At 42.3% G+C, this 22112-nt stretch overlaps 1 protein-coding gene across 1 annotated transcript; it reads left to right on the top strand.

Annotated features, from left to right (window-relative positions):
- Positions 1–298: 298 nt before the first annotated feature.
- Positions 299–21182, top strand: LOC311099038 (uncharacterized protein). The gene is made up of 6 exons (XM_084139639.1): positions 299–365; positions 19295–19594; positions 19758–20033; positions 20126–20230; positions 20387–20430; positions 20669–21182. The coding sequence occupies exons 1-6, from the start codon at positions 308–310 to the stop codon at positions 20882–20884; spliced, it is 999 nt and encodes a 332-aa protein (XP_083995765.1). The 5' UTR covers positions 299–307; the 3' UTR covers positions 20885–21182.
- Positions 21183–22112: the final 930 nt, after the last annotated feature.

The following is a 22112-nucleotide window of genomic DNA, read 5'->3' on the forward strand; positions in this document are numbered from 1 at the left end:
TTCATAAACATTTCTAAACTTTATTAGGGTAATATCAAAAGTAAGTCAAGGAAAGTACGAGCAGAAGAGTGACTGTAAATCAGGGGGAAACCCACTACCCACCCCTGTGCCCAAAACCCCCCACAACCCTCATGTATTTTGGACCACCCTCCCCCCAGTAAATTTCAATCTGCCCCTCAGGTGAATGATATATATATATATATATTTTTTTTTTTTTTTTTTTATGACACTACACAAAAGGCACTCTATTGGTGGAATGTCCCATTACACTGAAACTATTTCCTCTTTCTTAGACATTTGTCAAAGTATGGGGACCCTCGTACATTTCACCATCGCTATTCTACTGACTTTTATACATCAAGCAGGTAAAACAATTTTTCAAGACATCTTTATATTGATTGCATTCATTAGACATGTGTACCTATAATCATTTGGGGTGGGGTGAAATGTTGGTTATGTCACAATCTCTCCTTTCTCTTGAGGTGTGCACTTTTTCACTTCCTTTTATGGATTTGAAAGGAAATGGCTGGTGAAAAACTCCCTTTAGTCTATGCCAACACAAATCCAATGCGTTTTACATTGATATGGAAATAGTGAACGAGTGCACACTTCACGAGAAAAGAGAGATTATTGGGACGCACCCAGGGATGACAGAGGGAAGAAGTCATATGATCTAATGAAATACTGAAGGTTTATGTCACTGTTGTGATGTTGTGAATTTTACACCATTCAAGTAATTCATGAAGACTTTCGTTATAGGGTGTTATCAAATTTAGGGCAACAGTTTTTGATGATACTGTCATTTTAAACATTATGAAGCTAAACATGTTTATTTACCAAGCCTGAAATAACACAAACAATTGAGTAATCAAACCATTTTTATTATACTGTGAGATAAATGTGTCAGTTAGGCTACAGGAAAGTCAGTAACAGGAAGCAGCGCCAAACCTTTGAAGCATAGGAACTTCAACTAGATAGACAGTCACAGCACAGACCGCTATGCATAGTGCAACTCATTTACAGATATGTCTGTCACAGTTGAACCACAAAGAAAAGTGGCCTGAAAAAACAGCCACTCTGAGCACCCAACTTATAGCTACAGCAGGGCCCATAATTATTGGATCCTTGATATAAATGAGCCAAAAGGACTCTATACAATAAATAACAATTACCTCAGCTATATTGTATGCTGAAAAAAAAAAGGAAATGTATGTTATTCGATACTAATACAACTGCTCAGAGAAAGAGATTTTGTTTAACAATAATAAAAAAAAAGATAGGGTCAGAATTATTGGCACCCCTGTTTTCAATACTCCAGCACCCTCCCCTTGTGAGGATAATGATACTGAGCCTTTTTCTAAAATGTTTTATGAGATTGGAGAACACATTGGGAGGGATCTCAGACCAATCCTCCATACATAAACACATTTTTTAATTTATTTTTTACGCCAAACCCACCACTGGTGTGTGTGGCCAAAGACCTCTATTTTCATGTCTTCTGACCAAAGCACCGCCTGGAGTTTGAGAAACGGCATTGGCACTTGGATTGGAACTGGTGCTATGGTCAGATGACATGGAAATAGAGCTCTTTGGCCACACACACCAGTGGTGGGTTTGGTGTGGAAAAACAGAAGTATATGCAGAAATGTACCTCATGCCTACGGTACAATACTGTATGGTGGTGGATCTTTGATGTTATGGGGCTAGTTTGCTTCCACTGGTCAAGTGGCCCTCATTTTAGTAGGCTATATTTTGCCGTAATCATCTCATCACACCATGCAACAAGGGATGTACAGCTGACAGCGACCATAGCCTTGCAAGCCAGGGCCAAATTGCCTTCTTCGAGTGAGCAAAAGAATGTGATGGAATTTTTGAACATTGAAAAGTATTCTTATGTTTGCATCAAATACCCTACTCCTTGAAAGTCGTGATTATGCTGTATATAGCATAGGCTACATGATTAATGATGATCACTGGTCATCAACACCTGCATTGTTGCTCTTTGGATTACCCCATGTCATGGGATAGGCTGTGTGAACGTTTATAAAGACAAAGGCAAAACACATGGAATTGTTTGATTTAGATGGATGACAGAATGGTCGGCAGATATTTTCTTATCTAAAAAGGTGGGTGAACGTTTGCAAAATTTCTCGAGTGCATAAAATATATAGGCTGTGTGTTGTGGCGCACACGGGTTGTGTCGCGCCTCGTAAAAAACCTTATATCCTATTGCGCAATATGTTCCAAAATTCTAACAAAATACACCAGCGACACCATTTAGGAGGTGAAGGTTGTGAGCAGTGTTTCGGATCGGTTCGACAATTATCTTCTAATGTATTACAATGCCATCTTTAGCCCACAGCATTTTCTGCAGATCATCCGTTCAACCACACCGCGTCTCACAAAGCCACGTCGGTTGGAACCAAATATCTCCAATTTGGACTCCAGACCAAAGGACAAATTTCCACCGGTCTAATGTCCATTGCTCGTGTTTCTTGGCCCAAGCAGGTCTCTTCTTGTTAATGGTGTCCTTTAGTAGTGGTATCTTTGCAGCAATTGGACCATGAAGTCCTGATTCACACAGTCCCCTCTGAACAGTTGATGTTGAGAGAGAATAATAATCACAGTGGTTGTAGAAGTTGCAACAGGTCAGTACGTCAGGAGTAAATGTCACTTGGCTTTTCATAGCCGGGCATTTAGATATTGAAATAGCAGGTGCGGTAGAGAGAGAGAGAGAGTTGAAAACAGCAGGTCTGGGTTCCATAGATGAGTGTTGCAATAATCCAGGTAAGAGGTGACAATCTGACAAACTGTTCAACACAATACAATTCAGAATGCCCAAAACCTGGCAGTCCAACATTGCAGAGCATAAAGTCTCATTATTGTGTGAGTCAGACTTGGGGCTCTAATGTTGTGCTTTATGGGAAAACCAAAGGGTTTGTACAGTGAGGGAAAAAAGTATTTGATCCCCTGCTGATTTTGTACGTTTGCCCACTGACAAAGATATGATCAGTCTATAATTTTAATGGTAAGTTTATTTGAACAGTGAGAGACAGAATAACAACAACAAAATCCAGAAAAACGCATGTCAAAAATGTTATACATTTATTTGCATTTTAATGAGGGAAATAAGTATTTGACCCCTCTGCAAAACACGACTTAGTACTTGGTGGCAAAACCCTTGTTGGCAATCACAGAGGTCAGACGTTTCTTGTAGTTGGCCACCAGGTTTGCACACATCTCAGGAGAGATTTTGTCCCAGTCCTCTTTGCAGATCTTCTCCAAGTCATTAAGGTTTCGAGGCTGACGTTTGGCAACTCGAACCTTCAGCTCCCTCCACAGATTTTCTATGGGATTAAGGTCGGGAGACTGGCTAGGCCACTCCAGGACCTTCATTTTGCTTCTTCTTGAGCCACTCCTTTGTTGCCTTGGCCGTGTGTTTTGGGTCATTGTCATGCTGGAATACCCATCCACGAACCATTTTCAATGCCCTGGCTGAGGGAAGGAGGTTCTCACCCAAGATTTGACGGTACATGGCTCCGTCCATCGTCCCTTTGATGCGGTGATGTTGTCCTGTCCCCTTAGCAGAAAAACACCCCAAAGCATAATGTTTCCACCTCCATGTTTGATGGTGGGGAAGGTGTTCTTGGGGTCATAGGCAGTATTCCCCCTCCTCCAAACACGGCGAGTTGAATTGATGCCAAAGAGCTCGATTTTGGTCTCATCTGACCACAACACTTTCACCCAGTTCTCCTCTGAATCATTCAGATGTTCATTGGCAAACTTCAGACGGGCATGTATATGTGCTTTCTTGAGCAGGGGGACCTTGCGGGCGCTGCAGGATTTCAGTCCTTCACGGCGTAGTGTGTTACTAATTGTTTCCTTGGTGACTATGGTCCCAGCTGCCTTGAGATCATTGACAAGATCCTCCCGTGTAGTTCTGGGCTGATTCCTCACCGTTCTCATGATCATTGCAACTCCATGAGGTGAGATCTTGCATGGAGCCCCAGGCCGAGGGAGATTGACAGTTATTTTGTGTTTCTTCCATTTGCGAATAATCGCACCAACTGTTGTCATCTTCTCACCAAGCTGCTTGGCGATGGTCTTGTAGCCCATTCCAGCCTTGTGTAGGTCTACAATCTTGTCCCTGACATCCTTGGAGAGCTCTTTGGTCTTGGCCATGGTGGAGAGTTTGGAATCTGATTGATTGATTGCTTCTGTGGACAGGTGTCTTTTATAGAGGTAACAAGCTGAGATTAGGAGCACTCCCTTTAAGAGTGTGCTCCTAATATCAGCTCGTTACCTGTATAAAAGACACCTGGGAGCCAGAAATCTTTCTGATTGAGAGGGGGTCAAATACTTATTTCCCTCATTAAAATGCAAATAAATGTATAACATTTTTGACATGCGTTTTTCTGGATTTTGTTGTTGTTATTCTGTCTCTCACTGTTCAAATAAACCTACCATTAAAATTATAGACTGATCATTTCTTTGTCAGTGGGCAAAGTACAAAATCAGCAGGGGATCAAATAAGTTTTTCCCTCACTGTATGTCCCTACCCTCTGAACATTTGAAAGTTGGTTTGCGGTGTCTAGGTCATGTGATCAAGGAGCTATTGAATTTTAAGTGCTTTTGTATATACACTACCTGTCCAAAAGTTTTAGAACACCTACTCATTCAAGGGTTTTTCTTTATTTATGGTTTGGGATGAGTCGGACGGCAGAGTGAAGGAAAACCAGCCAACAAGTACTCAACATATGTGGGAACTCCTTCAAGAATGTTGGAAAAGCATTCCAGGTGAAGCTGGTTGAGAGAATGCCAAGAGTGTGCAAAACTGTCATCAAGGCAAAGGTGGCTATTTGAATAATCTCAAATATATTTTGATTTGTTTAACACTTTTTTTGGTTACTACATGATTCCATATGTGTGATTTCATAGTTTTGAGGTCTTCACTATTATTCTACAATGTAAAAAATAGTCAAAATAGAGAAAAACCCTTTGAATGAGTAGGTGTGTCCAATCTCTTGACTGGTACTGTATATAAAAAGTGGAATTATTTTTATATAACTACAGTTGAAGTCGGAAGTACACCTTAATACATCTTAGCCAAATATATTTAAACTCAGTTTTTCACAATTCCTGACATTTAATCCTAGTAAAAATTCCCTGTTTTAGGTCAGTTAGGATCACCACTTTATTTTAAGAATGTGAAATGTCAGAATAATAGTAGAGAGAATTATTGATTTATTTAAGCTTGGTGTTCTTCGCTTTTTCCTCCAAACATAACGATGGTCATTATGGCCAAACAGTTCTATTTTTGTTTCATCAGACCAGAGGACATTTCTCCAAAAAGTACGATCTTTGTCCCCATGTGTAGTTGCAAACCGTAGCCTGGCTTTTTTATGGCGGTTTTGGAGCAGTGGCTTCTTCCTTGCTGAGCGGCCATTCAGGTTATGTCGATATAGGACTCGTTTTACTGTGGATATAGATACTTTTGTACCTGTTTCCTCCAGCATCTTCATAAGGTCCTTTGCTGTTGTTCTGGGATTGATTTGCACTTTTCGCACCAAAGTACGTTCATCTCTAGGAGACAGAACGCGTCTCCTTCCTAAGCGGTATGACGGCTGCATGGTCCCATGGTGTTTATACTTGTGTACTATTGTTTGTACAGATGAACATGGTACCTTCAGGCATTTGGAAATTGCTCCCAAGGATGAACCAGAGTTGTGGAGGTCTACACTTTTTCTGAGGTCTTGGCTGATTTCTTTTGATTTTCCCTTGATGTCAAGCAAAGAGGTACTGAGTTTGAAGGTAGGCCTTGAACTACATCCACAGGTACACCTCCAATTGACTCAAATTATGTCAATTAGCCTATCAGAAGCTTCTAAAGCAGGGGTGTCAAACTCATTTTAGCTCAGGGGCCACATGGAGGAAAATCTATTCCCAAGTGGGCCGGACCGGAAAAATCATGGTATATATAACTTAAAAACAACAACTTCAGATTGTTTTCTTTGTTTTAATACGATCAACATACAACATAAAGCTGGAGCCTGAGGACAGTGTGTCCAAAATAGTACAAGCACAACATCACTATTAATCATAAAACACGTCAAGTTTATTTGAAAATTCTAAAGAAAAAGAACACACAAACACACAATGCCTCAGTGATTCACAGAAGTATATCACAGATCACAGAACTACATCAGGGTGTCATTTCTCAGGCAGAAATGTAGATAAAAATAATGAAATCCTGTTCCCCAAACAAGTGCAAGAACCAAGAGTCAAGAATAGGTTAAATATACAAATAAAATAAAATCAATTAAAAACAATAGCACATCAACATAAAAACATATAAACATAAATCTGAAAGCGTTGCTCAAACTCCCGTAACAGTCCAGTTATTTTATCTTTGAACCGCTTCATGTCTGCCACATGTTGGGTCGCGCACACATTTTTCAGACAGGGGAATTGAGCTGCATCACCACCGGCAAGTTGCGTCTCCCACAATGACAGCTTCAACTTGAAAGAACGTATGCTGTCATAATACTGCGTGACAACTTTGTTGCGCCCTTGCAGCTGTTTGTTCAAGTTATTCAGGTGCTCTGTAACATCCACCATAAATGCAAGGTCCGGCATCCATTCTGCGGAATGAAATTCTAACACTGGTTTGCCCTTTTCTTCCATGAACTGTTCAATTTCTTCTCGTAAATCAAAGAAACGCCTCAGCACCTCGGCTTAACCATCTTACCTCAGTGTGGTATGGCAGGCCATAGATGTGGTCTTTCTCTCTGAGAAGGCTGTCAAACTGACGGTGATTCAGGCTTCTGGATCGGATGAAATTAACAGTTTGGATGACCACCTTCATGACGTTATCCATCTTTAATGACTTGCAACACAAAGCCTCCTGGTGCAAAATACAGTGAAAAGTCAAAAAATCACGTCCTCCATTTGCAGATTGCACTTTCTCTCTGAACCAGTCCACTCCGACCCTGTCCAGCGCGCCGACGAGTGCGGTAAAAATATCAGCTGCTGTCGTTGTATCTGTCATCGGCACCAACTCCACGAACTCCTCGGTGACGGTCAATGTGTCATCAACTCCGCGGATGAAAAAATGGCCAGTTGTGCAACATCTGTAATGTCCGTGCTTTCATCAATTGCAACCGAAAACGCAATAAATGACTTTACTTTTTGCTTCAACTGGCTGTCCAAATCCACTGAAAGATCGGAAATCCTGTCTGCAACTGTGTTTCTTGTCAGGCTGATATTTGCAAAAGCCTGCCGCTTTTCAGGGCACACAATCTCCGCTGCCTTCATCATGCATGTTTTTACAAATTCACCCTCACTAAATGGTTTTGAAGCCACTGCGATTTCATTAGCAATGAGGTAGCTAGCTTTCACTGCAGCGTCACTGATGTCTCGGCTGTGAGTAAACACAGACTGCTGTTTCTTCAGACCCGCCAACAGTTCATTCACCTTCTCTCATCTCCGCTGTCCTTGAAAGTTGTCATATTTGTCAGCATGAAGACTCACATAGTGGCGACGAAGGTTATATTCTTTCAGCACTGCAACATGCTCTGAACACACCAAACATACAGCTTTCCCATTCAATTCCGTGATTAAATAGGATGACCATTTTTCTTGGAACACTCTGCACTCTGCGTCCACTTTTCTCTTTTTTGACAGAGACATATTGGGGCAATGAGGGTGCCAAAGCACATAATGTTAAAAGTAGAAGCCGTAATAAATATCGCGGGCAAAACAAAGTAGCTCATTGGCTGCACGTGCTTGACCTACTTGCTCTGCCCCGGTATAAACAGTTTGCTTGCTTAACACAATTGCTATTGCTTCATCCAGTGGACGCAATTGGAACAGCAGTTTATTTTATTGAAAAATTGCAGCGCATTTTTATACTTAAAAAGAATTATTATTATTTATTTATTTTTTATTTATTTTTTAAATCATCTCGCGGGCCGGATTAAACCCGTTTGCGGGCCTGATCCGGCCCGCGGGCCGTACGTTTGACACCCCTGTTCTAAAGCCATGATATAATTTTCTGGAATTTTCCAAGCTGTTTAAAAAGGCACAGTCAACTTAATGTATGTAAACTTCTGACCCACTGGAATTGTGATACAGTGAATTATAAGTTAAATAATCTGTCTGTAAACAATTGTTGGAAAAATTACTTGTGTCATGCACAAAGTAGATGTCCTAACCGACTTGCCAAAACTATAGTTTGTTAACAAGATATTTGTGGAGTGGTTGAAAAACGAGTTTTAATGACTCCAACCTAAGTGTATGTAAACTTCCGACTGAAACTGTATGTAAGGAATAAATTAGGTTGAAATGAAGTTGCTAAGTCATGTGGTTGATGAGCTATTTAAAATCTAAAGTTTCAAATACTTATGAGGGGCGTTTGTCAAAATAACATCTAAAATAGTTGATTTTTCAGGGTGTTTAAAGTTGGGGCAGGTTGGTTCAGTTATCAGCAAAGTTAGCTTTAGCTCAATGCAGATATCTTTCAGCCTATCAGAAGCTGGCATCAACCAATGCTATTTAAGATCACCCAAAATGTATATTTCAGATTTAGTACAGTTAGCTGATTTTCTGACTTGCTATCTAAGAGCACAGTTTGAGGCAGAGGGAGGGCAATACATTCCCACTAGACTAAGTTAGACATTATTAGTTCCACGTTTAGGACAAGACATTCAAATTGCTTAGGGACAGAGATAGTGAGAGATACAGAAACATTTAAGTTATCCTTTGTAAATATGGCGACACCTCCACCAGATCTAAAAATGTTATAACCAGCCAGAGACACATCAGTATCCGGCACAGAATGATTTAACAAAGTTTCAGATATTACCAGAATGTCCATGTTGGTTTAAGAGGCCCGAGTTATAATAAAGTCAATTTTCCAGATCAAACTTCTGGCCTTTACATGAATCAGTCCAATGCCACAGCTGCAGGATTTCAGATCAGACGGAGACTCTAATACAAGCATACTATGCTCAGTTGGTAACCACAGGTGTAACTTGAATTGGTATAGATACAATATGGTCTAGATCTGTACCATTGGGCCTATGCCTTGAGGGAGGACGTGGGTTAAAACAGAGAGTCAATAATGGTTACCTGCTTGATGATAAAGCTGATAATTTATGGTTGAGATTACCTGAGAGGGACTTGGGGTTTTGATAAATCAATGTCTCAGCGCAGCCTTGAAATGCAAGGACAGGGTTCAGGCACCAAGATGAATTGGATGGACCCCATCCTCTCTGAAGAGCATCTTCTGTTTTCCAAAAGGTGTCAAAGTTATCCACAAAAGTAACTCCAACAGAGCTACAGTAGACTCGTAGCCAGTCGTATAGTGCCAGGAACCTACTGAATCTTTCGCTACCCCGACTCAGTGATGGCACTGGGTCTGAAATAATTGAACGCTTGTTGGAGTCTTTCAGAGTTCCAATCAGTTCTTTAAAATCCCATTTCAGCCATTCCAAGCCAGCGAACCTAATGTCATTAGATCCCACATGGACTACGACAGCAACAGCCCCCGTGTTCTGGCGTAGAACGGTAGGAAGCAGCCTAGTGATGTCTTGTACTCACCATAAAGCTGCCGATGATAACGGCTGGTGAGATGGCAGAGGAGGTCCGGCAGTTTTTGTGCCTCGAGCCGACCGCAAAACCCATTGTGGCTGACGGAGCCGGTGCGTCAGACACCCTTGAGGTGCGGTGAGAGGGAGAGTGCAGCGGATCCGAGGCCGAATCCCCCCAGGAACGTGGAGGATCCGTGTCCGAAGCTGTTCGACAACTGGATTTGGGCCAGGCTTCCCAATGCCAAAGAAGCCCCACTCTCCACAGGCCGCTTCCCTGCATTTGGCATACGGCGGGTGACGCTCTTCTATGGTTGGGCAGCAGGATTGGTGACAATATCATCCGCTAAATCCAGCAGAAGCGATGGTTCTGCTGAATTTCTCAGGGGAGTGGAGACTTCTTCGGAGAAGGGTCCCCTGGAAGGCATTGGCCATTCAGTCAAGGAATGTTGACATGGCGGTGATACTCTCAACACATCGGAACTGCGTCCAGCCTGTGGTGTAGAAAAGGTAGGCGGGGGTACTTTCCCCAGTACACTACCGGTCAAAAGTTTTAGAACAACTACTCATTCAAGGGTTTTTCTTCATTTTGACTATTTTCTATATTGTGGAATAATAGTGAAGACATCAAAACTATGAAATAACACATATGGAATCATGAAGTAACCAAAAAAGTGTTAAACAATTCAAAATATATTTTATATTTGAGATTCTTAAAATAGCCACCCTTTGCCTTGATTACAGCTTTGCACACTCTTGGCATTCTCTCAACCAGTGTCATGAGGTAGTCACCTCGAATGCATTTCAGTTAACAGGTGTGCCTTCTTAAAAGTTAATTTGTGGAATTTATTTTCTTCCGAATGCGTTTGATCCAATCAGTTGTGTTGTGATAAGGTAGGGGGGGGGGGGTATACAAAAGATAGCCCTATTTGGTAAAAGACCAAGTCCATATTATGGCAAGAACAGCTCAAATAAGCAAAGAGAAACGACAGTCCATCATTACTTTAAGACATGAAGGTCAGTCAATTCTGAACATTTCAAGAACTTTGAAAGTTTCTTCAAGTGCAGTCGCAAAAACCATCAAGCGCTATGATGAAACTGGCTCTCATGAGGACCGCCACAGGAATGGAACACCCAGAGTTACCTCTGCTGCAGAGGATAAGTTCATTAGAGTTACCAGCATCGGAAATTGCAGCCCAAATAAATGCTTCACAGCGTTCAAGTAACAGACACATCAACATCAACTGTTCAGAGGAGACTGTGTGAATCAGGCCTTCATGGTCAAATTGCTGCAAAGAAACCACTACTAAAGGACACCAATAAGAAGAAGAGACTTGCTTGGGCCAAGAAACACGAGCAATGGACATTAGACCGGTGAATATTTGTCCTTTGGTCTGGAGTCCAAATTGGAGATTTTTGGTTCCAACCGCCGTGTCTTTGTGAGACGCTGTGTGGGTGAAAGCATGATCTCCGCATGTGTAGTTCCCATTGTAAAGCATGGAGGAGGTGGTGTTATGGTGTGGGGGTGCTTTGCTGGTGACACTGTCTGTGATTTATTTAGAATTCAAGGCACACTTAACCAGCATGGCTACCATAGCATTCTGCAACGATACGCCATCCCATCTGGTTTGGGCTTAGTGGGACTATCATTTGCTTTTCAACAGGACAATGACCCAACACACCTCCAGGCTGTGTAAGGGCTATTTGACCAAGAAGGAGAGTGATGGAGTGCTGCATCAGATGACCTGGCCTCCACAATCCCCCGACCTCAACCAAATTTAGATGTTTTGGGATGAGTCGGACCGCAGAGTGAAGGAAAAGCAGCCAACAAGTGCTCAGCATATGTGGGAACTCCTTCAAGACTGTTGGAAAATAATTTGAGGTGAAGCTGGTTGAGAGAATGGCAAGAGTGTGTAAATCTGTCATCAATGCAAACGGGGGCTATTTGAAGAATCTCAAATATACTAAATGATTCTATATGTGTTATTTCATAGTTTAGATGTCTTCACTATTATTCTACAAATTAGAAAATAGTCAAAATAAAGAAAAACCCTTGAATGAGTAGGTGTTCTAAAACTTTTGACCGGTAGTGTGTTGTGCAAGTTCTTAATCTGTTTGCTAAGAGTAGCCACTTACTCCCTATAGTCCTCCGCCAGTAATCAATTGTTGCATCGGAACTTCGGTCGGTCCACATTGTCCTGGAAGAGAGCATAGTAAATACAGCTCCTGCAGCGCATGAAACATTCTGTATTTCCTCTGAACGGGGAAGCCTCCTTGAGAAGACATAGCAACTCAATCAGTGTCGCAGAGATAGCGATTTACAGGCAGAGTTTTTAAAAAAGAAGAGAAAATAACATGTATTTTTTCCGGACCTGTACAGGCCGTCGGTAAATACAGCCATTACAAAACATTTTTTGAAACTAAATAGGCTCTAGCCTGTTACACTTAACTTTTTGGGTGAGAAAATCATGCATCAAGTGGCAACAAACAGCACAGTGACAACGTAGTGAAGGTTTTCCAGTAGACCTAGTCCAGGGCTGCCCAACCCTCTTCCTGGAGATCTACTGTCCTGTAGGTTTTCAGTCCAACCCTAATTTAGCATATCTGAATCAGCTAGTTTAGGACTTGTTGAGCAGCTAATAAGTAGAATCAGGTGTGTTAAATTAGGGTTGGACTGAAAACCCACAGGACGGTAGATCTCCAGGAAGAGGGTTGGTCAGCCCTGTCCTATTCCTTCACATATTCCATTCTGATCATCAGTCACCAGGCTGCTGATTTTCAGCACCTGGCTCAAGGTGGAAGGCGTGCTTTCCTGAATGTTGCATCTATCTCCTTGCAGTGTTGCCAACTCCTCAGTAAGGAAAGTAGCTATTGGCTGTCTTAAAAGTCGCTAGAAGTCGTTGAATGACGGCATCAACTAATTTGCGTAATTGGCCATGTGCATGTAATTGTGATGGAAGCTGTAGGAGAGAGGAATAACGTCTTGGGAGAGACAAAAAGTGAGTAAAAAACACCATACATTTACATCCCGCCCTGAATGTAAGCCAGGGCGGGATCAGCCAGTGGCGGCTTCTCCGCATGCGCGATTCATTTGCAGTCTGGACGCGGAGGGGAGAACATCTCCTGCTCTGACTGCAGCTGGGAGGGACTGCTGCGCAAGGACTGGGCCGGCTGTGAGTGCTTTGGGATGGGGGTAACAAAGCACCCGCTGCTCATTGAGAAGAGTAAGAACAATACGCACTTTCACGTCAGTCTCCAAAAGTCTCCAATAACACCAGAAAAAGTAGCTAGATTTGTCGCTAGTCGCTTTTTTGAAAATGTGTTGCTAGAGGGGTCTGAACCCGCTAAATATAGCGACAAAGTCGCTAAGTTGGCAACACTGTCTCCTTGTTTTAACTAATGAATGTTGAAAATCACAATTGAGTGTTTTAACTAAAATCCACATGCTGGCGTGAAAGTCAAAGACCCTACACCACATGTGTCAAACTCATTCCACGGAGGGCTGAGTGTTTGCAGGTTTTCACTCCTCCCTTGTACTTGATTGATAAATTAAGGTCACTAATTAATAAAGAACTCCCCTCACCTGGTTGTCTAGGTCTTAATTGAAAGGAAAACCTCAAAAACACTAGGCCCTCCATGAAATGAGTTTGACACCCCTGCCCTACACATCACACCAATAGGGTAAACCCACTTGGGAATGGTAACGTGGCTCATAATAGCGAGGACCGCTAAATTGCCCCCTCCGAGTGGGAATGGCATGTCAACATGCTTTGACCACATCAGCCTCCTTAAATGTCCGGCCGTGCATTCCAATGGCCTCACGGCCACCATCCCAATTCTGACACCAATGTAGCGAATGGCAGGGCAGGGAAGGGAATGTGGGTCACTGGCATTAAAGGCAAACATCCTACGCTTGGCGCCAACAGGGTTAACTCACTTGGTGGGAATTGTAACATCGCTAAAATACATTTGCAAGTAGCCTCCTTAAAGGGATAGTTCACCCAAATTACAAAATGACATTAGTTTTACTTACCCTGTAAACGGTCTATGGACAACGTATGACAGCAATACATGCTTTGGTTTAGCTTCCCTGACACTGTTTCCAAATACTAATATTTTAGCATTCGTGGCACAAATCCCATTCATCATGGGACTGATATTAGCATATTTCGCAAATCATCCAAAAATATCTCAAATTGATTGTGAAGCTCAACAAAGTCAGTTATAGATGATTTGAACATAATGCGCGAAAAATGCGAATATCGGTCCCATGACTTGAATGGGATTTGTGCCACAAATGCTAAAACGTGCCAGGGAAACTAAACCAAAGCATGGATTGCTGTCACACCTTCTCCATATACTGCTTACAGGGTAAGAAAACCAATATGTACATTTCTACCACATTTCAGAATGACATATTGCTTTCCTTACCCTGTAGACAAGGTATGACAGCAATCCATGCTTTGGTTTTGTTTAACTGTTTCAAATGCTAACCTTTTTATTAGCGTTTGTGGCACATATCCAATGCAAGTCAATGGTATATATAATAGTATTTTCTCACTTCATATCCGAATCATCCTAAAGTATCTAAAAATGTATTGTGAAGTTAGCTGATTTGGACAAGATAGCATTTGAAACAGTGGCCAGGTAAAATAATCCATGGTAGGCAACCAATATATCATTTAGTAATTTGGGTGAACTACCCCTTTAAATTAGTAATAGCCTGGGACCCTCACCTAACACGCTGAACAGTATCAATAGCCCATACAATTGGTATAGTTCATAGTGTTAGTCTTCCGAGCTTTGTGGCTTCCAAAATTTGCTGCATTGGTGTCAGAAATTAGACAATGTGCCTTGCCATAAGCAGGGTTGGGTAGGTTACTTTCCGTTACATTTACTAGTTACCTGTCCAAAATTGTAATCAGTAATGTAATTTTTGGATTATCCAACCTCAGTAACGTAATCTGATTACTTTCAGTTACTGTTGGATTATTCTCCCTTTAAGAGGCATTAGAAGAAGACTAAAAGGATCCATCAAACTCATTTGGTGTTTCATCATAGTGGTTTCTGACTTGTGGTCAGACTCGCTCAGGTGGGACAAACTTAAACTTGCACCTTTTTTCAATGCTGAGTTGAATGTCATTGAGAGAACAGAAAGGTGTCATAACATATTTTTTTGCTAACATCCTTTCTGAATTTCAAAAGTGTATGTAATCTGATTACAATATTTTTGCTGGTAAGGTAACTGATTACAAGTAGTAAAAAAAGCAGGGGGGGGATTACATGTAATCAGTCACTCCCCAACCCTGACCATAAGTGTAACATAATTAGAGGTGGAGGTGCAAAGGTGCAGTGTCTGAATGTAGTGTCAGCATCCTGATTTATAGTGCTTTAAGGCCCCTCTTTGGGTCCCCAGGATCAGGATTAACAGACACTGCCTGGGGTATAGTGTTACATATCCACAGCCATTGGAGGCTGGGAAGTCCCGCCTTAACTTTAATTTGCTGGTTGGACCATCCGCCAACATGTTACAGAAATACTGCCCATCTCTGGCTAAAACAATGGGATACATTATGTTAGAAGTTGATTCAACTCAATAGACAAGTTGTAGTTATCTTAACTTGACATTTTTAGTCAACACATCTGTTATGTTGCTTCAGTTGATTTGACTTCATGGATGTACATTTTTAAGTTGAGTAAACACATAGGTTTTAGCTGATTCAACTTGATTTCATAAGTTAAGACAATTTGATACGTTATAGTTATCTCAACTCAGGGGTCTGCAGCTCGACCAGTAGCTTGCAGCCCACCTATGAGTAGCTCGCCAAACAATTCTGAAAGTATACTCTAAAAAGAAACGTTTCCAGGAAGATCCTTTAGGGGTTCTTCATATTGAAACTGTGGGGGAACCCCTATAAGTTCTTTAGAAAAATAACCCCCTTTAACAGTAGGGTCCATGGGTAAAATCACTGGGCAAGACAAGCCAGTAAAAAAGCCATATTACAACCTATGTTGTGATAATTGCGTTGTTTGCTCTACAGTCACACAGTGGCAGTATAAATTAAACTGCACATGCGTTTGTTTCATCACAAAACCGGAGAGCACCATCTGTCTGGTAAAGTCCATAAAGCCATTATTGCATGTAACCAACAGTTATATGACCTGCAGCATGGTCAAGCAAGTTAATGTTTTCGACAGTTTACTAAACAACTACTGAATTAGAACCACAGAGTTACCGCAAGTCAGCGCAAAGACAACAGGAGCACTGCCTCCGCTATTCCAGCACCATTTAAACTTAAACATTTAAACGTCATCAAATCAACAGGGCTATATATGCTTAGTTTAATACACTGAAAACAAACTTAAAGATACTAAAAACTATTGGTTTGGAGACCCCTGTCTTAACTTGACATTTTTTGTAAACACAATTTATGTTGGTTTATTTGATTTGACTTCTTGGTTCTGATTTGAAAGTAGAGTGAACACATTGTTCTTTGCTAACTCTACTTGATTTGATAGGTTTTGACATTTTGAGTGAATTGCGGAAATGTAATTGACTTAACTACATTAAACCTGTCATTTGACTGAATCTCAATATCTTTTTAACAGTGTAGGCTATGCTTGGTTTTTAATCAAATTCAACGAAATGGTGGGAAACCAATCGTTTTTTCAGCAAAATAAGAAATGTCCCTTTTTCAGGACCCTGTCTTTCAAAGATAATTTGTAAAAATCCAAATAACTTCACAAATATTCATTGTAAAGGGTTTAAACACTGTTTCCCATGCTTGTTCAATGAACCATAAACAATTAATGAACATGCACCTGTGGAACAGTCGTTAAGACACTAACAGCTTACAGACAGTAGGCAATTAAGGTCACAGTTATGAAAACTTAGGACACTAAAGAGGCCTTTCTACTGACTCTGAAAAACACCAAAAGAAAGATGCCCAGGGTCCCTGCTCATCTGCGTGAACGTGCCTTAGGCATACTGCAAGGAGGCATGAGGACCGCAGATGTGGCCAGGGCAATACATTTCAATGTCCGTACTGTGAGACGCATAAGACAGCGCTACAGGGAGACAGGACGGACAGCTGATCGTCCTCGCAGTGGCAGACCACATGTAACAACACCTGCACAGGATCGGTACATCCGAACATCACACCTGTGGGACAGGTACAGGATGGCAACAACAACTGCCCGAGTTACACCAGGAACGCAAAATCCCTCCATCATTGCTCAGATTGTCTGCAATAGGCTGAGAGAGGCTGGCCTGTTGTAAGGCAGGTCCTCACCAGACATCACTGGCAACAACGTCGCCTATGGGCACAAACCCACCGTCGCTGGACCAGACAGGACTGGCAAAAATGTATTTTATGGAAATTATAAATGAGCCCCATTGAACACAAATGAAGGCCGGTCTACACACCACATGAGGGATAGAGTTTTACTGTGTGTGTGTTGCAAATGTATTTCTTATTATAATAATAATATATATATAATAATATACACGATTTACAGTCATGTGTGCATACATTTTTACATATGGGTGGTCCCGGGGATCGAACCCACTACCCTGGCGTTACAAGCGCCATGCTCTACCAATTGAGCTACAGAGGACTCCTCACAATGGCTGCAGAAGCTGGAGTCCTTGGGATATGTTGCCTCCTCTGGATTTGAGGTCTTACCAATGCCTTGCCCAGCTCCTCGAGAAAGAGACGTCTCCTCTGGAGTGTCCCTCTGTTCCAATCTGGGTTCAATGCCATCCAGATGACAAACGTGTTGTACGCCGAGATGTCCAAGATGTTGAAGAATATCACAAGTGGCCCGCGTAGGGTTCTCCTTTTGCAGCTGTAGCCAGTCACCAGCTTGTCTAAATTGTCCACCCCTCCTTTTGTGGCAATGTAATCCTTTATGATTTCTGGTTTTTGATGTTCCCGGCCACAGATTCTCCCATCCCTATGCAGCGTACTCATGAGTACCACATTTTTGCCTTTCTTTGGCACGTATGACACTAGGGACGTGTCGGCCGTTAACACAAACTTAGAGGAATTGATAGGCCTGTTCTGTGTATTCAACGGCTGAGGTGGGAGCTCTGGCTTGTTTTTTCGTACTGTTCCTACCATCGTCAGCTCTTGAGGAGCTCCTATCCCAGCTTGTGCGAAGTAAAAAGGTTATAGGATGTGATGTTGTGGCCACGGAGTCCCTGTGCCACGTCCAGGACAACCCGCATCCCTTGGTTCTTCTCAGGGGCTCCTCCATCTGGCTTCCCCGTATACACTTGCAAGTTCCCCGCATATGATGAAGCAGCATCACAAGTCGGTATGTACCGCCTGAAGGGGCAGCGGCCCATAAATGGCATAAGCTGCTCATCAACAGTAACGTTGGGTCCAGGGTTGTAAAACAGGGGAAGGCGGTCCAGAGACATGATCCTCATATTCTGAAAATTCTTCATCTTCCAAAGTGGAAGACGCTCCTTCCACACTAGCTTCTCTCTCTGCCAAAAAATATTCTAAGGCCCTCTGAGCAGAGATTATTTTTGCCATACTGATTGAATGTGGTAAAGAGCCACACATGCAAAGCTATTTATTTGTTGTGTCCCTCCCCCAATTTGCACCTGGCTGGGGTAGAGTGTGGGAAAAGACTGCATTTTTTACAATGTATCGAAACAATGTATTGAAATAAAGTATTGTAATAACATTGTGCAGGTTCCCGCAAGACATTGTGAGGTTTCACACACTACAAAGGGTAAAGAGTGTGAGAAAAGCGGGAGACAGGCAGGTTCTTGGTGCTATGTTGAAACAGCAGGCCCAGGGAGGAGGAAGACAGAGTGAAGGCACACAGAAAACCTTTTTTGTTTCATTATTACTTGTTTTCACCTACACACACACTTTTATTACCCTCAGGTCCAGTGGACCCGAACACCACATATGTAATAAAAATGTGTAGGGGGGTGCACAGTGTGCACTCAATGAAAATGTGTTATTTTACATGTTTTTCACAGAAAATGAGCCAAGGCCAATGAGTCTCAGGTTGATAAAAATAATTAATTGTATAATTTTTCATTTTGTAAACATTGAAAATGGGTCCCACAGACCCGAACACCACACAAGGGTTAAAAACCTCAAACCAGCTATAAATTGTAGAAATTCATACATACATATTGAAAGCATTTAAGCAGACAACTTCATTTACATTGTTTAATTTATTGACGGTCCCTAACTAGCCCCACAGACTATCTAAGTCAAACCAACTTTGCCACAGTCGCACACCGGGCGGCTGAAGCTAATTGGCGAAAGAAGTTGGCTAGCTTGCTAGCTAGTCTAGGGCTAGGCTATGATATCCTTGTTCTTTATCGTAAAGATACTTATTTATTACTTATGGCAAGGGCTGTAACTATGGCTCTGTACACAAGTTGTACAACGGAGAGTTTGCTGTGGAGACAGCCAAATGGTTGTGTAAATGTTTTTTGTGCAGACAAACTGTCCATTGTATCACCAAAATATCAGTTGCATCACATTGAATGTGTCAAATGTGCGTCTGATGCTGCAAAGGCAGAAGATATGTTTAATAGGTTCATCTTTAAAACATCTTGCAAATATGGTGTATAGGATAATTCATATTTTCTACTGCTCTATTCGTCATATTGCTTGCTGGACTTTCTTAATCTTTTTCACATAAAGTATTTATTTTCTGTGTGTTTATTTCAGAGCCCAGTGCCGAGACCCCTGTGTTTGTGTTGAAGGGACAGGATGTTCGTCTGATTGTCCAGACAAATATTACACTGGAAAATATTGATGTGCTATTTTGGAAGTTTGACACAACAATCAATGTTGCAAAGTACCCCCCAAAAGTAACCTTTGAAAGGTTTGAAGGTAGGGCTGAAATTAGTGAGGGTAACCTCTCTCTGCTACTGAAGAACCTACAGGAAGGAGACAGTGGATGTTATACTGCAGTAGTGTCTGGTAACAAAAACACCAACGTTGCTACATACATGTTGGTAGTTCAAGGTATGGTTGACAGTTTTTCTATTTTATTATACAGTTACAGTGTCAATCAATAGAGCTAAACATGGTGTTATAGGTTAAAGGCTAATTCTTTAGACGCATTGGTACTCTAGCTCATGTACTCAGGTTAATATACGAACGATAATGGGTTTCTGTGTGTTTTCAGCAAGGGTTGAGCCTCCAGTCCTGACAGTGAACTCCTCCACTAATGCCACCTGTAACATGACCGTGACCTGCAGAGGCCAGAACACCTCTGTCACCTCCATCTGTAACAACAGCACCTGCTCTCAGGTGGGAGGAGAGAGTAGAGGGGCTGAGACCTCCACTGTCCCCCTGCTCTCTGTCTATGTGGCAGGGGGTTCCATCATCTGTAACCACAGCAACCAAGTCAGCTGGGCCAACGACACCAAAGAGATAGTGGAACTCTGTCGAATGACATCTGGTAAGACATGCTAACAAATGATCTCTCACACACACACACACAGAGAGAGAGAGAGTGTAGTGATTTTGATGTTGCTATATTTCCACACCAAGGGAACTACAACTCTGCTCTCACAGTCTGGACACCTGTCGGCGTTGCTGGTTTCGGTGGCACTGCTGCCCTGATTGGTTTTATTCTTTGGCGAAAGCAAAAACAACGTAAGCTGCTGCTGCATCATATTACAGTAACTTCCTTAAACTATTGTGAAAACTGTTAATGATGATTTCACATTATTTATAGACTGTGTACTCAAAGCAACTCTGAAGATCTTAGTTTTAAATATTTGTTGGATTTTTATGTGGTTGATTTTATAGGTGGCAAAGAGGAAATTATAAGCACAGATTACGCTACAGTCATGGTAAGATACATCAGATATTTAACATCACTGGTACTGTGTCACTGTTGATGACATTTTTAGAAAATGTCGTTAGTGGAAAACGTATAAATTCCAAATGAACAATAAACTCATCTTAATTTAATGCGTATATGTAGAGCATTGAACAGCCACTGAGAGATATTTAATGTATTGATTGGAGGTCATGTTATACCTGAGTCACCATTCATATTGCAGCTGTTAATACGTTTTTATTGTCCAGACTCCCGATAACAGCCAAGCAGGTGGTGAAGAGCAGGTGTCTCCAGGTCCTGGTCCAGCATCACTCACCATCTACAGTACGGTGGGACCGCAACACCCCCAGCCTGTGAACCACCAGCCTCCGCCTGTTGACCTCCCCATGTCCACCATGTCCACCATGCCCCCCATGCCTGAGAGTTTATATGCTGTAGTGGAGAAAAAGACTAGCAAACAATAATCAGGAATTTGAACATAATCTTAGGCCGGGATTCTATTCAATCCATTTGTCGGTGAAATGCTTACTTATGGGCCCTTCCCAACAATACAGAGAGAAAGAAAATAGAGAAAGAATAGAAAAGTAGAAAACCTATTAATAAATACACCATGAGTAAAGATAACGTGGCTATATACACGGGGTACCCAGTCGATGTACAGGAGTATGAGGTAATTGAGGTAGATCTGTACACATAACTAGGAATAAAGTGACAGACAATAAACAGTAGCAGCAGTGTGTGTGTGTGATGAGTCAAGAAAGTTAGTGCAAAAAAAGTGTCAATGTAGATAGTCGTGGTAGCTATTTGGTAACTATTTAACTAACTATTTAGCAGTCTTATGGCTTGGGTGTAGAAGCTGTTCAGGGTCCTGTTGGTTCCAGACTTCGTGCATTGGTACCGCTTGCCGTGCGGTAGCAGAGAGAACAATCTATGACTTGGGTGGCTGGAGTCTTTGACAATTTTTAGGGCCTTCCTGATACTGCCTGATTACAGGTCCTGGATGGCAGGGAGCTCGGCACCAGTGATGTACTGGGCCATACGCACTACCCTCAGTAGCACCTTGCGGTCGGAGGCCAAGCAGTTGCCATACCAGGCGGTGATGCAACCAGTCAAGATGCTCTCAACGGTGCAGCTGTAGAACTTTTTAAGGCTCTGAGTGCCCATGGCCTCCTGAGGGGGAAGAGGCGTTGTCGTGCCCTTCTTAACCTCCTGAGGGGGAAGAGGCGTTGTCGTGCCCTTCTTAACCTCCTGAGGGGGAAGAGGCGTTGTCGTGCCCTTCTTAACCTCCTGAGGGGGAAGGGGGCGTTGTCGTGCCCTTCTTAACCTCCTGAGGGGGAAGAGGCGTTGTCGTGCCCTTCTTAACCTCCTGAGGGGGAAGAGGCGTTGTCGTGCCCTTCTTAACCTCCTTAGGGGGAAGAGGCGTTGTCGTGCCCTCTTCACGACTGTGTTGGTGTATTTGGACCATGATAGATCCTTAGTGATGTGGACAGCGAGAAACTTGAGGCTCTCGACCCGCTCCAATACAGCCCTGTTGATGTGAATGGGAGCGTGCTCGGCACCTCCGTTTCCTGCAGTCCACGATCAGCTCTGTCTTGCTGACGTTGAGGGAGAGGTAAGATGTGTGTTTAATTCTAGTGCTGCTCGGCACACACAAGCTTGTTAGCTAGTTAACGTTTGCTCTGGTCCAACGTT

This window comes from Coregonus lavaretus, assembly GCF_964263955.1.
Source record: "Coregonus lavaretus genome assembly, chromosome: 23".
NCBI lineage: Eukaryota > Metazoa > Chordata > Actinopteri > Salmoniformes > Salmonidae > Coregonus > Coregonus lavaretus.

Excerpts from the sequence above, each read along its gene's own strand:
- LOC311099038 (XM_084139639.1), top strand. The coding sequence starts at position 308 with ATGGGGACCCTCGTACATTTCACCATCGCTATTCTACTGACTTTTATA. Across the intron at positions 20,034-20,125 it reads ACTCTGTCGAATGACATCTG|GGAACTACAACTCTGCTCTC; the intron begins GTAAGACATGCT and ends TTCCACACCAAG. Across the intron at positions 20,231-20,386 it reads TTGGCGAAAGCAAAAACAAC|GTGGCAAAGAGGAAATTATA; the intron begins GTAAGCTGCTGC and ends TTGATTTTATAG.